This window comes from Ceratotherium simum, chromosome X (genome assembly GCF_057802395.1).
Source record: "Ceratotherium simum simum isolate JZ-2026a chromosome X, ASM5780239v1, whole genome shotgun sequence".
NCBI lineage: Eukaryota > Metazoa > Chordata > Mammalia > Perissodactyla > Rhinocerotidae > Ceratotherium > Ceratotherium simum.
Window position 1 is genome coordinate 61,961,777 of NC_141940.1, and position 18,158 is coordinate 61,979,934.

At 33.2% G+C, this 18,158-nt stretch overlaps 1 protein-coding gene across 5 annotated transcripts in view; it reads left to right on the forward strand.

The window, feature by feature from the left end:
- The window catches only part of RPS6KA6 (ribosomal protein S6 kinase A6), a 180,485-nt gene that overhangs the window by 89,192 nt on the left and 73,135 nt on the right, over positions 1-18,158 (forward strand). For all 5 annotated transcript variants that reach the window (XM_087427031.1, XM_087427028.1, XM_087427030.1 and 2 more), the window contains exons 6-8: positions 1,150-1,229; positions 11,971-12,077; positions 12,365-12,402. In XM_087427031.1, the coding sequence (XP_087283157.1) occupies positions 1,150-1,229; positions 11,971-12,077; positions 12,365-12,402 (225 nt within the window). The remainder of the gene's footprint in view (positions 1-1,149; positions 1,230-11,970; positions 12,078-12,364; positions 12,403-18,158) is intronic.

The following is an 18,158-nucleotide window of genomic DNA, read 5'->3' on the forward strand; positions in this document are numbered from 1 at the left end:
CAAAGGTATATACATCTTAAATCACTAATATGGTCTACTTTGTCATTTACAGTTTTTGAGTCTTAAAAAAGTAGCAGCTATTGATCGTATTCTTAGGTAATTTTGGCAAATAATGCCTTAAAATATGTACCCAATTATCTCTATAAAAAACCCTCAAGAAATTCCCACCCATTGTTCTTTCACTCTCTGTTACTCTAATGGAATGAAGGTAGTAGTATCTAAAGACCTCCTTCCTTGAATCTCTAGGATGTCATTAGATTAATCTGTAAACACCAATTGGGTGCAAAACACTGTATTTAAATTTTTTTGTGTGTGTGAGGAAGATCAGCCCTGTGCTAACATCTGCCAATCCTCCTCTTTTTTTTTGCTGAGGAAGACAGGCCCTGGGCTAACATCCATGCCCATCTTCCTCCACTTTATATGGGATGCCGCCACAGCATGGCTTGACAAGCGGTGCGTCGGTGCACCCGGGATCCGAACCGGCGAACACTGGGCCGCCGCAGCAGAGTGCGTGCACTTAACCGCTTGCGCCACCGGGCTGGCCCCAACAACACTGTATTAAATGCAGGTGAAACAGCCTCTGATCTCAAGAAATTTATAATCTGTAGGAAACACAGACATGTAAACAAATTAATTGTACAAATCAAAATGGAATAAGTACCATAAGAGAGACATAAAGTACAATGAGATCTCAAAAGTAGTGGCGAGAAATTCTGATAGGGAAGAGGGTAAGGATACTCTAGGGAAATGTGAAAAAGGGGAAATCCTTAGTAGAGGAAAGCTTAATAGAAGAGATGGTATTTTTGTTGAGCTTGAAAGAATTAGTAGATTTTCAATAGGTGGGGAGGCAGAGTTCAGGCAATTGCAGTAGAACATGATGATCCATAAATCAGGAAAATGATGGTTGTAGAAGTTTCTGTGTAAAGCCACAGGCGAGGTTGATTATGTTCTGGGAAGGGGTTTATAGCTGTTTCAACACTAGATTTAATTTTGAGATAATGTCATCCAATAATGGACCATGTGAGTAAATGCTTAATTGCTTAATAATGTTTAGTGATAAAATTCTAAATATACATATTAATTAAAAAGTATACTAAGCTTTTTAAGCCTTTAAGATTGTTCTATTATTACATTTTGATTTCTAATTAGCCTTTCAGACTGAAGGGAAGCTGTATTTAATATTGGATTTTCTCAGGGGAGGAGATGTCTTCACAAGATTATCCAAAGAGGTGAGTATCTGTAAATGTTTACTATATTTTATCAAAACAAAACTAAGAAAAATCTTTTTTGTTCCTTTGTTAATTACCTTTTTCCTATAGAAATTTTAAATGATAATTATTCTGTTTGTTTCATTGCATAGTATTTAATGGATGTGCCAGTTAATGACATTATCTGTCTAGCTGTCATTTAGATCATCTCAATGTGCTACTCGTTATTCTCTTAGGCGCAAGATCAATATAAATAGCTGGGTGAAGTAGATAGGGACAAGCCTAGCACTTTGGCTAGTCAAGCTACCAAAATGCTTCTGGGAGTAGTGTTTAATTTATTCATGTTTAAAACAGGTTTATGGAGGTATAATTGACATACAATAAACTGTACATATTAAACTATACACTTTGATAAATTTTGACATTTTGTATATACTAATGAAACCATCATCACAATCAGAATAATTAGCTTATCCAGCATCCCCAACAGTATTCTTGTGCCCCTTTGTAATGACCTCCCTCCTGCCCGCTCCTACTGAATCTGCTTTCTGTCACTGTTTGGTTTGCATTTTCCAGGACTTGATATAAATGGAGTCATATATTATGTATTCGTTTTTTATCTGGCTTATTTAACTCAGAGTAATTATTTTGAGATTCACCATGTTGTTGCATGTATCAATAGATCATTCATTTTTATTGCTGAGTAGTATTCCACTGTATGGATACACCACAATTTGTTTATTATTCACTTGTTGATGGATGTTTGAGTTTGCAGTTTTTGGATATTGCTAATAAAGCTGCTACAAACATTCAAGCACAAGTGATTGTATGGACATATGTTTTCATTTTTCATGGTTAAATACCTATGAGTGTAATGACTGGGTTATATAGTAGGTATATGTTTTAACTTATTTTAAAGGCACTGTCAAACTGTATTCCAAAGTGGTTATGTAATTTTTACATTCCCACCAGCAGCATATGAGAGTTTCATTTGCTCCACATCCTTGCTGACGCTTGGTATGGTCAGTCTTGTTTTAATTTTGGACATCTGATAAGTGTGTAGTGGTACCTTATTGTGGTTTTGAATTGTATTACCCTAATGACTAATGGTGTTGAACGTCTCTTCATGCACTTATTTGACATCTATCTATCTTCCTTGATAAAATGTCTGTTTAAATCTTTGGCCCATTTTTTATTGGGTTTTCTTTTTCTTACTGAGTTCTGAGAGTCTTCGTATATTTTGGATGGTAAGTCCTTTATCATATATGTTGTTTGCAGATATTTTCTTCTGATCTATGCTTTGTCTTTTTGTTCTCTTTAACGTCTTTCAAAAAGCAGTTCTTTATTTTGATAAAGTCTGATTTATAATATTTTTCCTTTTATATGAGTTGTGTTTTTGGTGCCCTATTTAAGGAATATTTGCCTAATCCCAGGTCACAAAGATTTTCTCCTATGTTTTGTAGAGGTTTTTTGGTTTTAGGTTTTACATTTAAGTTTATAGTCCATTTTGAGTTCATTTTAGTATATAGTGATAGATATGTGTTGAAGTCAAAGTCCTTTTGTTTTTGCGTATAGATATCCCACTGTTCTAGCATCATCATTGGAAAGACTACACTTTCTCCACTGAATTACCTTGCATTTTTTTTGAAAATCAATTGACCATATATGTGAAGATCTATTTCTGGACACTCTATTCTGTTCCGTTGATCTGTTTGTCTATCTTTATGCACACTTTCTTGAATACTGTACTTTTATAATGTATTTTCAAGTCAGATAGTGCACATCCTTGAACTTTGCACTTTTTCAAAATTGTTTTGCCTCTTCTAGGTCCTTTACATTTTCTTATCAATTTTTGTGTGTGTGTGTGTGTGTGTGTGTGAGGATCAGCCATGAGCTAACATCCATGCCAATCCTCCTCTTTTTGCTGAGGAAGACTGGCCCTGAGCTAACATCTATTGCCAATCCTCCTCCTTTTTTTTTCTCTTTTTCTCCTCAAAGCCCCAGTAGATAGTTGTATGTTATAGTTGCACAACCTGCTAGTTGCTGTATGCGGGACGCCGCCTCAGCATGGCCCGACAAGTGGTGCATCGGTGCGCACCGGGATCCGAACCCGGGCCGCCAGTGGTGGAATGTGCACACTTAACCGCTAAGCCACAGGGCCGGCCCCTCTTATCAATTTTAAAATCAGCTTTTCACTTTCTACAAAAAAAGCCTGCTGAGATTTTGATTGGAATTGCATTGAATCTATAAGTCAATTTGCAGATAATTGACATTTTCACAATATTGAGTCTTCTAATCCGTGAAAATGGTCTCTCTCTCCATTTATTTGAGGAGTCTTTAATTTCTCTCAGCAGTCTTGTGGTTTTTCAGTGTACAAGTCTTGCATATTTTTAGTCAGATTTATCTCTTTTTTTAAATGCCATTGTAAATGGAATTACTTTCTTAATTTCATTTTCGAATTAGATGGAAATACAATTGATTTTTTTATACTGAACTTGTATCCCACAATCTAACTAAACTTACTTATTACATTTAGCAGTTTTTTGTAGATTCCATAGAATTTTCTATTTGTAATCTGTAAATAAGGAGATTTTCTTCTTCTTTTCCATTATGGATGTCGTTTATTTCTTTTATTTTTCTTTGTTGCATGGGCTTGACCCTCAAGTCCAGTGTTGAATTGGTAAGAACAGACACTTCTTGGCTTGTTTCTGATCTTAGGGGGAAAGCATAATTTCACCATAAATTACAAAGTTAATTGTAGGTCTTTTCACATGTCTTTATCAGGTTGAGAAAGTTCCCTTCTGTTACTAGTTTTTTGGGAGTTTGTATTAGGAATGTATGTTAGGTTTTGTCAAATTCTTTTGCTGCACTTATTGAGATAATCATATATTTTTTCTTCTTTAATCGTTTGATATGGTGAATTACGTTGATTGATTATCAGATATTGAAGCAGCCTTGCATCTGTAGATGAACCCTATTTGGTTATGATGTTTCCTTTTTGCATATTGTTGGATGATATTTGCTAAAAGTTTAAGAATTTTTACATCTGTTTTCATGAGGGATATTTGACTGTAGTTTTCTTGTATTGTTTATGTCTAGTTTTAATGTCAGTGCAATTCTGGTTTCATAGAATGAGTTGGGTAGTGTTTTCTCCTCTTCAATTTTCTGGAAAAGTTCAATGTTAAATTGTCATTAAATGATTGGTAGAATTCACCAGTGAAGCCATATGGGCCTGGAGTTTTTCTTAATGGTAAGATGTTTAACTACAAATTTAATTTATTTAATAGACTGGGGCTATTCAGTTTATCTTTCTTTTTTGAATGAGGTTGGTATCTTGTGTCTTTTAAGTAATTTGTCCATTTCATCATAGTTATCAAATTCATTGGCATAAAGTTATTCATAATATTCCCTTATTATCCTTTTTATAGCTGTAGACTCATCAGTGATGTTGATACTGTCATTCCTGATGTTGGTATTTTGTGTCTTCTCTTGTTTTTGTCTTGCTTAGCCTTGCTAGAGGTTTATCAGTTTTATTGTTCTGCTTTAAAAAAAAATCAGCTTTTGGTTTCCCTGATTTTCTCTATTGTATTTGTTTTCTGTTTCATTATTTTTTACTTTAATCTTTATTACTTCATTTTTTCTTTTTTCTTTGTGTTTTTGTTTTCTAAGATGGAATTTGAAGTTATTGGTTTGAGACCTTTCTTCTTTTCTTTTTTTTCTTTTTTAATAAAGAGCTTGTGTTTTTTGTTGGGAAAGATTCGCCCTGAGCTAACATCTGTTGCCAGTCTTCCTCTCTTTTTTCTTTTTTCCTTTTTCCTTCCTCTCCAAAGCCCCAGTATGTAGTTGTATATTATAGTTGTAAGTCCTTCTGGTTCTTTTATGTGATCTGCCGCCCCATGACTACTGACAGGTGAGCGGCCTGGTTCTGCACCCAGGAACCAAACCCGGGCCGCCAAAGCAGAGCATGCTGAACTTTAACCACTAGGCCATCAGAGCTGGCTCCTTTCTTCTTTTCTAATATAGGTTTGTAGTAGTATAAATTTCCTCTAGATACTGCTGTAGTAGCATCCCCCAAATTTTGATATGTGATGTTTTTATTGTCTTTCAGTTCAACATACTTTCTAATTTCTTTTTTATTTCTTCTTTGACTCATGGGTTATTTAGAAGTATGTTATTGACAAATATGTGGGCGTTTTCCAGATAACTTTCTATTATTGATTTCTAATTTAATTTCACTGTGATCATAAAGCATACTTTGTATGACTTGAATTCTCTTAAATTCACTTATAATTGTTTTATGCTTCAGACTATAATGTATCTTGGTAAATGTTCCATATGCACTTGAGAAGAATGTGTATTCTGCTGTTGGGTAGTGGAAGGTTCTATAAATGTCAATTAGATTAAGTTGTGTGATAGTGGTATTAAGTCTACTATATTCTTCCTAATTTTTTGCCGTATGTTCTATAAATTTTTGAGAGAGATTGAAACCTTTGAGTATACTTATGGATTTTTCTATTCTTGAATTTCTGTCAGTTTTTGCTTCATGTATTTCAAAATTCTTTTATTAAGTTAAGCATAACATTAAGCATAAACATTTAGAATTATCATTCCCTCTTAATGAATTGACCCCTTTATCATTATGAAATGACTTATTTTATCCCTGCTAATGTTCTTTACTTTGAAATCTACTTTGATATTAATATAGTTACTCCAGCTTTTTTATTATTGTTAGCTTGGTATATTGTTTTTCATATTTTTATTTAATCTATTTCTGTCTTTATATTTAATGTGCAGTACTTAAGGCAGCATATAATTATCTTTGCTTTTTATCCAGTAAAAATCTATGGCTTTTAATTGGAGTGTCTGACCTATTGCATTTAATATGATTATTGATATCATTGGGTTTAAATCTCCCATCTTGCTATTTAGTGTTTTTTTTTTTTTGTCCCATCTGTTCTTTGTTCTTTTTCCTTTCTTATTATGCCTTATTTTTAATTAATTATTTTCCACAATTTAATTTTTATGTCTGCAATTGGCTTTTTATCTATAATACTTTGTTATGTTATTTTAATAGTTGCTTTAGGGTTCGTAGTATAAATCTTTAACTCAGGAGTCAGGAATCTATGGTCTCAGGCCAAATATGGCCAGTTGTTTGTTTTGGTAAATAAAGTTTTATTGGAAGACAGCCACACCCATTTGTTTAAGTATTGTCTATGGCTGCCTTTCATGCTTCAATGGCAGCATAATTGCCTAGTCATTTTTTATTGGATGGCAGGCATTGTGAATTTAAGTTTCTTGTGCTCTAGATACTTTTTTTTCTTATAAGTAGTATTTAGCTTTGTTCTGGGGTGCAGTTAACCTTTTGAGTCTTGCTTTTAAGCTTTGTTATGTGGAACCAGAGCAGAATTTAGTCTAGGATTAATTTTTCCCAATACTGATGCATGACCCTTCTTGGTACTCTTGCCAACACCCTGTGAATTGTAAGGTTTTTCACTCTCACTGTTGGGAACGGGACCTATCCTGCTCCTGTCTGAGTTCTTTGGGTTTTTTCTTTTAATCCTTTAGAGTTGTTCCTTTCCTGGGCTCAAGTAGTTTCCTCAGATCCAGGATTGGCAATTTTTTATTGGATAGCAAGCATTCTGAAATTTACCGTGTTAGGTGGTGAATATTTTTGTATTCTTATAAATATTGCTGAGCTTTGTTCCAGAATGTGGAACTGGTTTGATTCTTTCAGGTTGTTTAATCAAGGGTTAATTTTGCTCCACTCTGAAACCAACCCTTCTGATTACTCCACCCAATGTCCTGTGAATTATGAAGTTTTCTGCTCTGGCTGGAGGTAACAGGAACTGTTCCTAGCCCTGTGTGTGTTCCGTAGATTAGTCCCTATAATCCTTTCATTGGTTCTTTTCCTGGCTCAGATTGGTTTTCTCACTTACATGTGCTGAACATTTCTCTGCTGAATACTTGAGGGAGACCGTTTACATAGCTCTATAGTTCTTTCTCTGTGCACTTCTCCCGTCTGTATTCTATCTTGTGAATTCTATCCTTCTTGTCTCCCCAGACTCTCAGCTCCATCTCATCAACTCAGGGAGTCTTCCAGGCTCTGCCTGATTTATCCCTCCCTGCACTGCTGCTTGGAAACTCTTTCTAGGTAGTAAGCTAGGACAGTTGTAGTTGTTACTTCATTTGTTTCCCATCTCTCAGTATTCACTGTCCTTTGTTGCGTGATGTGCAGTGTCTTGAAAAGTGTCATTTCATATATTTTGTCCTATGTTACAGTTGTTTCATCGGGTGGGAGATTAAATCCTGTCCTTGTCTACTTCATTTTGTCTTGAAGTGGTAGTCTGGGAGTAGCATTTTAATTGGGTGATAGTGGTTCAGCATCTCACTTCCAGAATTAAAATGTTGAGTGTAGGGGAGCTACTGTTGATTCCCAGAGCTCTGGAACTTGCTGTGAAAAAGGAACAGTGTGCTTCTGGGATGCTAGCCAGTGCTTAACTGGCTAAGGTCTCTGGCTTATATCTGTCTACCTCCAGTGCAAAACATGCCATGCATGAACACAGACTGTGATCTTGGTATATTCTTTACTATAGAACAAAATTCAGTATGTGGTAGGGTCTGTCTAGGACCCCCTTCCAAGGAGGGTCTTTAAAGAATGTTGTTAAAAGCTGATCCCAAGACACAGAGGGACAACAGTATAACAAGCTTCCAGTATTCGTGATTTCTTTTGTTAGATTGTAGAAGTGTCAAGAATGTGTTTGAGAAGTTCTTACTTGTAGTCATTTCTAATTTTCTTTTAAACTCTTCAGACCTCCATTCTCGATGTGGGACTATCTAAACCCATACTAGCACAGAGATGCAGTCAGTAAGTTTTGATTCCTAAGTCTGGAATATTAGGTAAGAGCAAGAATTTTAAATGCATTTCCCAAAAGACAATAAATTAGTATATTCATTGAATAGGCTTTTAAAAAATGATTTAATGGTTACTTGTATAGATAGCTTATTAATAAGAAGTTGTTTATTGGTTATATGTAACTTGTGTGTACAAAAAAATCTGTTATATCATTCAAAATGAGGACTTATTCTTTATGCCTTAGAAAAAGACTTTAAAGAGTACATTATTTTATGTGTTAAATAATTTTATAATGTACATCATATATATTTTAAAGGGAATGATACCTCCCCAAATTTCTCTCTCCCAAAATAAACACATAACACATACACACACACAAACACACACAAAATTCTTAAACCATGCCCTTCTTTGCTAATATCAAGAAAATACAGTGGGATAAATGGCTGATAATTGTAAAACTGCCAATTCTTCCAGAATTTATTTATAGGGGTAAAAATATTCTGAACAAAGTCCCAGTAGGAATTTTTGTTTGTTTGAAGTTGACAGAATGATTTTACCAGCTTATCTGGAAAAGTAAACAAATGAATACAACTAAGACGTTTTGAAAATAACACCCTTTCCTTTCCCTACTTCTTATTTAAAACTTTATAAAACGACTGCTATAAGCAAAACATCAGTGTGTCAACACAAGATTAGACACATACTGTTATAGCCCAGGAATATTCTGGTATATATGACTTACCATATGTTATTATGATAGAGGAAGAATCACAAGTTCATGTCAAAGATATTGATTTTTCAGTAAACAGTATATGAGAAATTGGTTAGATATTTCAGAAAAAAATCATTTTAAATTGTCATCTCTACCACATACAAAGATAAATTTTACTTACATTGAAGAGCTAAATCTGGAAAAACAATCATCCTAACAGACAATTCAGCTGAACATATAGTCGACCATTGAATGGAGGTCTCTTTAATCATTAAAGTAATGAAGGAAAATCATACAGAAATAATACATAAATTTGACTAAAAAATTAGGAATTACTGAACATCAAAAACCAGCACAACAGGGAAAATATTTACAAGTAATATGGAGAACTGACATTTTTAATATTTAAAGGGCTACACCAATTGACAAAACAGTAAGTCAGTAATGGAAAATAAGCAAAAAACATTACTGATAATTCACAAAAAAATAGAAAAGCCACTAGACATGGAAAAAATGTTTAGCCTAAGAATCAAAATTTAAATTAAAACAATTGATGCCATTTTTGTATATCCAATTAGAAAAAATTTTGTAAAAGGTAATATTCAGTGCTATCATGGATGTGGTAAGACAAATGCTTTCATAAACTGCTGATGGGAGTGGAAATTATTGTAATCTTTTTGGAAAATAATTTTGTGTATATCAAGAATTGTGGAATATTTATGCTCCTTGACCCAGTATTTCCTGTTTTATTCCTTAGGAATCCATTTTGGGGAAATAATCATAAATATCAAAAACATATATGTATATTATAGAGTTATTTAAAATAGTGAAAAACTAGAAATAACCTAAATGAATATTTAGATAAATTATGGTAAATTAGTATGTTGATATTGTGCAGCTGTTGAAAACTCTTTGTAAATAAGTTTTACAGATATAGGAGAATGCTCATGATATAGTATTAAGTAGAGAAAAGGGAAGCCACTAAATAGTATATATAGTATGATCTCAAATATGTTAAAACACACACACTCATACACACACACATATACATACATACACGAACTATTTGAAGAGCAGTCAACAAAAGACTAGCAGTGCTTACCTTAGGGTGCTGGGGTTTTAGATGATTTTCATTTTGGGGGGGTATTTATGATAGGTTGATTAGTGAATAGGAAAGCATTAATGGTAGTGAATCTAAAACTAAAAAAACAGTTGTAACATGGCATATCACAGAAGTGGCTTCTGGGGAAGAGATAGTTCTTATGGACAGGTATTTCTGAGTTCAAATCCTGGGCCTGTTTCTTACTAGCTTTGTTATTCTGGGCAAGTTACTTTATCACTGAGTCTCTTTTTCCATACATAAGGTGGTGATAATACCTACCTCGTAGGCTTGTTTGGAAGACTGTAGTAACATAATGAATATATAGTGACTGGCGCATAATTGCTACTTGTACGTTTCTCATTTGCATCCATCATGAGGCTTTCCACAGATTCAGCTTCATGACAAGATAATATGCTTGCCATAAACTGTAACCTAGGCAAAGTTTCTTCTTTAAAGTTTGAAAGATTTTTGTTTAGGGTTTTCATATGTGTTAGGTTTCAGTGAACATTTGTGTGTGTGTGAGGAATATTAGCTCTGAGCTAACATCTGTTGCCAATCCTCCTCTTTTTGCTGAGAAAGATTGGCCCTGGGCTAACATCTGTGCCCATCTTCCTCCACTTTATATGTGGGACATCTGCCACAGCATGGCTTGATAAGCAGTGCATAGGTCCGTGCCCGGAATTGGAACCTGCGAACCCTGGGCCACCAAAGCAGAGTGCACAAACTTAACCACTACGCCACCAGGCTGGCCCTACAATGACAATGAACATTTTGATTAGCCTTCCTCAGAATTTAAACAAGTAACAAGTATTTTTATTCTTAATAAAATATCAAGTGAAAATGATGTTTTTCTACTTTTACCATTATATAATATTCAAGTGAACTCGTCTGAAACTTAAAATAATAAACAATCTTTGTTTGTCTATGGATTGTTTTTAGAAGTAGGTGGAGTATCAAAATTTATCTTCAACTGCTCATTCTCTGCAATTTTACTAGTAACCTGAGTCTGTGTTATGTAATTCAGTGGCTGTAATTCTAAATAGGCAAGCCAATTACAAGATTTTATGATATTTCATTCAAATTTTGAGTTTTTCTAATAATCCAGATATTTGTGTGTAAATTAGCACTCACTTATGAATGAATATAGACATAATAATAATATATGTAATAATTAATATTACAATAATATAATTGTAATTACATAATAATTATATATTAATTAATTATATAATATAATAATTATAATCTATATTATATATTAAAATATGTAATAATACCTCAGGGTTGCACACAAAACATTTTACAATTTACACAGCTTTTTTTCCACGTAAACTAATTTGACTCCCACAACAACCTTGTTAGGTAGATATAGCAGACATTATTATCCTTATTTTTCGGGGTTTAGAAACTGAAGCCTGGAGGGCTAAGTGACATCTCAAATGTTACACTGTGAATTCTGATTCCAAGTCCAGGGCTCTTTTCACTTCATCATAGCAGCTCTATTCCCAGGCACAAAAAGATCAAGGAATACAGTGCCATTAAACTCATGTACTTTACTAGCAGAAGAGGCCTGGAGCTACCCCTTAGGTCACAGATTGGATTTAGAACTATGTTCAGTATAAGAGTTACTAATTGAACAACTTGTGTTGGTATATTAGAAGCTTTGGGTTAGTAGAGCTGCTAAAGGTGAAATCTCTGAGAAGTGATAGTAGACAGTGAAAGAGAAAATAGTGGAATTACCAACACTAAATCAAAATATCCTATATACTTCAAATGCCTTCCTGAGGGCATACCTATGTTGTAGTAGAGTACTAAAATTAATAATCATATTATGACACTAAGTCATTAAGAAAATAAATCCTGTGCAGTATACTCAGTGTAATAAGATATGCAAACTACATGATATATTTTAGGAAGATTTAAATTAAAATGGTTAATATTGACGAGAAGGATTCTTAAACAGGTTAGTTTCACCTATCTACTTCTCTTATTTTCTTATTTGCCTAGAATTGTCTGTTTACTGGTTTTTAAAGAAGTAAATTAAAAACAATATTGCAAAAAGATCAAATGGTAAATTATTATTTTATTTTAGGTTCTGTTTACAGAGGAAGATGTGAAATTCTACCTTGCAGAACTGGCCCTTGCTTTGGATCATCTGCACCGATTAGGAATTGTATATAGAGACCTGAAGCCAGAAAAGTAAAGCTGTATTCTCCTTATGTATCCTATAACTACTTTTTTCTCCATTAAGTCTTTTATTTTCAAGATTATATGAAAAAATATATATATATATATATAAATTATGTAAGTATATGAAACTTACTAATAAAAAGTAATCTTCATAAGATGCCCTTTGATTTTCAATCATTTAAAAAATTTTCAGTATATCAGATACTTAGTATTTTAAGTTTATGATGATTTTTGTGTAAATGTTTTATATGAAAATATTTTATTCCATCTTGTTGAATGTGAATTTTGATTTACAGCATTTTGCTTGATGAAATAGGACATATCAAGTTAACAGGTATGCAAATTTTCTCATTTTACCCTAAGCCTATTTTATATTTTTCATGATTTTAATACATATTTGTCTAAGCCTGTTTTCTTTTTTCCTTCTTCTTGATTTAATTTGCATTTCGTTCATCTTTTTATGAACTAAAGTTCATTTAAAAGGTAGATAAGATAGCTCTAAATATGTTCTAATTGTAATACCAAAAAATTATACAATAAAGTTGATATCCTAATTAAGAAATGACATTTGGTTTTTTAGGTAAAAACACATTATCTTAGTTTCAGTCTAGACTGAAAGATTTATCATTAGTTATCACATTTGAAATTAGTGAATTATAAACTTAAGTGTTTCACAATCAGTGGTTCATTTTGTTCTATATTTGTTAAAACGTATGTTTTATTTTGAATATTGAGGGTTTACTATGTCTAACACACTATGCTAATCCTCACAGGACTCTTAGGCCTAAAGTATCCTTATTCTACCTTTTTAAAAAACTTTTTATTTTGAAATAATTATAGACTCAGAATAAGTTGCAAAAATAGTACTGAGAGGTCCTGTGTACCCATTACCCAGCTTCCCCCAATGGTGACATCTTACAAAACTGCAGTGCATTATCTAATTCAGGAAATTGATTGGTACAGTACAACTAACTGGACTATATACTTTACTTAGATTTCACTAGTTTTTGCATGCATTTGTTTTTCTGTTCGTGTATAATTCTATGACATTTTATTACATATATGGATTTGAATGCTACCACCATAATCAATATGCAAAACTGTTCTACAACCGCAAAAGAACTCTCTTGTGCTGCCCATTTATAGTCACACCCTCCCTCCCCCTTCCCTAACTCCTGGCAACCACTTATATGTTCTATGTCTCTAATTTTGTTATTTTGAGAATATGATATAAATAGAACCATACAGTTGTCACACTCCTGGGCATTTATCCTAAAGAAATAAAAACTTATTTGCACACAAAAACCTATACATGAATTTTCATAGCAGCTCTATTTGTAATAGCCCAAGACTGGAAATGTCCTTCAAAGAGTGAATGGATAAACAAACTGTGATACATCTATACAAAGGAATACTACCCAGCAATAAAAAGGAAAGAACTCTTGATGTATGCAACAACTTGGATGAACTCAAGGGCATTATGCTGAATGAGCCAATCTCAGAGGTTTCTTATATTTTAAATAGATAGTAAATTCTATATTTAATTATCAGAATGTTAAAACAGAGATAAAATGAAGATGTGTCTTTACAGAGAATTTTGGACCAGTACACTTTAAAGGTAAGTTGCTTTAAATTCCTAAGTATACTGCTTCAATGTAAAAATAAAGTATGAAGCTGTTAACTTGAAAGCTGAAGCAAATGTGACAAAGTTCAAATACAGTTCAGTGAATCTTATTGATTCATAGCCTGCTTCTCTTTTTCATATGTAAAAGAAGCAAAGTAGATTTAAAGGGGTTATAAAAGGAAAAGGAAAAAAAGTATGAAGAGAGAACATCAGAGTTTTGAAATTTTGTGTAGAATATAATTTTTATTTTACAGCAATAAAACTTGAGTTGCAAAGCTAATTAGAATTTAATTCTTTTCACTTTTCTTAATAAATTATACCTGTTTTATCAGAAGTGAGGAAGGGAGGTGGGAAACGAGTAGAATAAATCCTACCTATATCTCTCTTCTACATAAGTTAATAATGATGTCAAATTGTTTTATGTTTAGTTTTATAATGTGAATTCTGCTTTTACACCTTTTGAACTTAAACTAGATGAAGAGAGAAGAGTATTTAGAATCAATGTTAATTTATAAGCAAGGGACACAAGGCTTGCCACAGGAAGAAAATGTTATTTATATATATTTTTTAACAATTCAATCTATTTTCCTTAAAATGGCACCCATATTTCTTTAAAAAAAGTACAAAATAATAAATATTAAATAATTTATACTGTTTTATGATTATAACCTAATTGAGAGTTTTGTAATGAGTAATAAACTTATTGATTTAACCTCACAACATTCCAATAAGCTTGGTTAAAGTGTGGTCATTCACAGCAAGTACTTTAAAACTTTATTTTTCATTTTTTCCTTTATTTTATTTTTATTCTTTCCTTTCTTTTCTTCTTTTCTTTTTCTTCCTTACTTGGTTTCTTATCTTCTGTGTGTCTTTCCTCCCTCCTTCCCTCCCTCTTTTCCTCCTTCCTTTTCTATCTCCTTCCTTCCTTCCATTTTGAATACTATAGTCAAAAGTACCAGATTGATTGCTATTTGTCATTGATACCAGTGGTATGTCTAATATATCATCCCACCCCCTATCTCTCTCTATTCTCTTACCAGGTTTTCTTTTTCTTCTTAGCTCTTAGTACTTCCTGACATATTGTATATTCATGTGTGTAATTGTTTAGTAACCCCCCCAACTCCCAGAATGTAAGATCCATGAGAGTGGGGAATTTGTTTTTGTTTACTGCTGCCTCACCAGCACCTAGATCAGTGCCAACTCACAGTAATACTCTATAATTTTGTTGAATGAATTAATGACCTCAATAGCGCATATGAGATAAGGTATTTTATCCCCATTTTATGGATGAGAATACTGAGGATAAAAGAGGTTTGACAATTGGCAAGTGTTTTAGAGCTGAGAAGTGTAAAAGCCAGGCCCTTAACCTCAGACTTGACTCTGAGGCCAGCCTTCTTCCCACTCCAGGCACACTACCTAACCCCAGCACAAATTGGCATTGCAGGCAGAAGCTATGAATAAATATACTGAACAATTTACCATTGAAAGTGAACTCACAGATTTTTAACACTATCTACTGAGATTTTATTCTGTAAAATCCTGACTGATGTTTTATGTTCAAGGACCTTCATTTACGTGTGACACTTGCAATCAGTTATAATAGGCAGGGTCTTCCTCAGCATTCTAAGTTTCCCCAGAATAATCTTTGGAGAGGGGCAATACCTTTCTTTTTGCCTGTCCACTTTAAAAATTCTCCAGATATATAGAATGGACCTAATGTTTAACAGGTTACTCTGGAATGGCAGTAGACTAAAGAAAGGTTCCTTGGTAGGATTGTGCTTTGAGCTTGATTGACCTCATACTGAGGTTATGATTGTATAGTAGAAGATCAGGAGAATGAGAGTGGATACCCCCAAAATATCTATGTACTTGCTAATATATTATTATTATTTATACTGTCTTTATGTCTTAATTTTTTCTGGAACACCCCTCTGTAGTCTATATAAAAACTAACTATATGAGTTGTCTTGTTTAGAAAAAAATGTTTACTCATAATATCTCATTAAAAATTACAAATTGAGCACACAATTGATTTGCGTTATCTGTGGTTGCTGTAATGTGTTTTCTAAGGGACATAATTCAGGAGTAATTTCTATAAAGTGAGGGAAGAAAAAATATATAGTGTCAGAAGTTTAAATCACGCAGTACTTGAGGTGAATATTTAAGGAAAAAATGTGCACAAAATTTTATTAATTTTTATGATTATCTGCAAATTAGCCAATGAGATTACATATAGTAAATACTCATCAAATTATTGTGTTCTGGGTGTGCTTCTACAATTTGAAGTCTTATAAAAAAAGTCATTTAAGGTTACAAAGATATACTGCCCCTTATATAGCTGATTCCTACATTTTGTTTTCTTTTCAAATTAGTGGCTTGGAAAAACCACTGATTAACATATGTTTTATTGAATCTTGTAGCTAACTCTTATTATTGTAAAATCTTTGTCAATTTATTACTGGCAAATTCTAGTGTTAAATGTCAGTTTTGTCAGAAATAGTACAGCAAAGGACCTCTATGGAGTGGCATAAGTCTCTGAAAGGTAACAGAGGATAAGAAAATTCTCTTCCCTTCCTCCTCCTCTCTGGAATGGCCAAAGAAGCCAGTGTTCTTCTCTACAAGGTATGTTGTTATATTCAGCTGAACTGACCTCAAAGACTAGCTTTTATTACCTTTAATTTTTGAAATGGAATGTGTAAAGCTTAAAAGTCTCAAAATGTAGAGAAAGAACATAGCAATACATTGGAAAGATTTTTTAAAGTTATGCTGAAAATCATAATGCGTTTAGTTATTATACAAGGATAAGTGGTTTTTAGATGAAAATATTGAGCATGGTTAGAAATTCAGTTTTGAGGAGTTCTAAAATTAAGTATTAATGTTGGCATTTTATTTTAAAAGAGCAATATACGGCTTATAGCTCTTTTTCATTTATAGATTAAGGTATAATTTACACAGAGTAAAACTCATCCTTTGTGGTGATGGAACTATTCTGTATCTTGACTACATTATTGTCAATATTGTGGTTGTGATATTGTAATATAGTTGTTGTTTTTTTTTAATAATTTTATTTATTTATTTTTCCCTCAAAGCCCCAGTAGATAGTTGTATGTCATAGTTGCACATCCTTCTACTTGCTGTATGTGGGACGCGGCCTCAGCATGGCCGGAGAAACACTGCGTCGGTGCGCGCCCAGGATCCGAACCCGGGCCGCCAGCAGCGGAGCGCACGCACTTAACCGCTAAGCCACGGGGCCGGCCCAAAGCATTCTGCTTTTTTTTTTTTTTTAATTTTTATTTACTTATTTATTTTTCCCCCAAAGCCCCTGTAATATAGTTTTGTAAGATGTTACCATGAGGGAAACTGGGTAAAGGGTAAACAGGGCCTCTGTAGTATTACATATAACTGCATGTGAATATACAATAGTCTCAAAATATAAAGTTTATTTTTTTTAAAAATATCACTTTTTCCTATATAGTTCTGCAAGCTTTGACAGATGCATACAGTCTTATAATCACCACCAATATCAAGATATAAAACAGTTCCATCACCCCCCACTCCAAATTTTCCCATTATAAGTCAGTCTTCCCTTTACCCCTAGACAACCAGCAATCTGCTTTCTGGCCCCATGGTTTTACCTTTTCCATAATGTAATATAAACAGAGGCATACAGTATATAGCCTTTTGAATCTGGCTTCATTTACTTAGTATAGTGTATTTGAGATTCATCCATATTGTTGCATGTATCAATAATTTGTTTTTTTAATTGCTGAGGAGTGTTCCATTTTATGCTGGTACCATGGTTTCTTTATCCAATCCCCAATTAGGAGGCATTTGGGTTGTTTCTTGTTTTTGGCAGTAACGAATAAAGCCACTATAAATATTCATGTACAGGTTTTATGTGAAGATAAATTTTTATTTCACTTGACTAAATACCAAAGGAGTGGGATTGCTTGGTCATATGGTAAGTGTATGTTTAACTTTATGAGAAACCTCCAAACTGTTTTCCAAAGTGGTTGTACCATTTTGTATACCCACCAGCAATGTATGAGAGCTCCAGTTGCTCTGCATCCTCACCATTACTTGGTATTGTCAGTATTTTTTATTTTAGCTCTACTAAATTGTGATTTTAATTTACATTTCCCTAATAACTAATAACATTGAGCATCTTTTCATGTATTTATTTCTTTGGAGAAGTGTCTGTTCAGATATTTTGCCCATTTAAAAAAATTGGATTATTTTCTTGTTATTGAATTTTGAGTTTTCATACTCTGAATATAAGTTCTTTATCAGATATGAGATTTTCAAATATTTTCTCAAAGTGTGTAGCTTCTTTTTCATTTTCTGAACAGTATCTTTTGAAGAGCGGTTATTGATTTTGCTGAAGTCCAGTTATCAGCTTTTTTCTTCTATGGATTATAATTTTAGTGTTGTATCTAAGAAATCCTTCCCCAGCTCAAGATCACAAA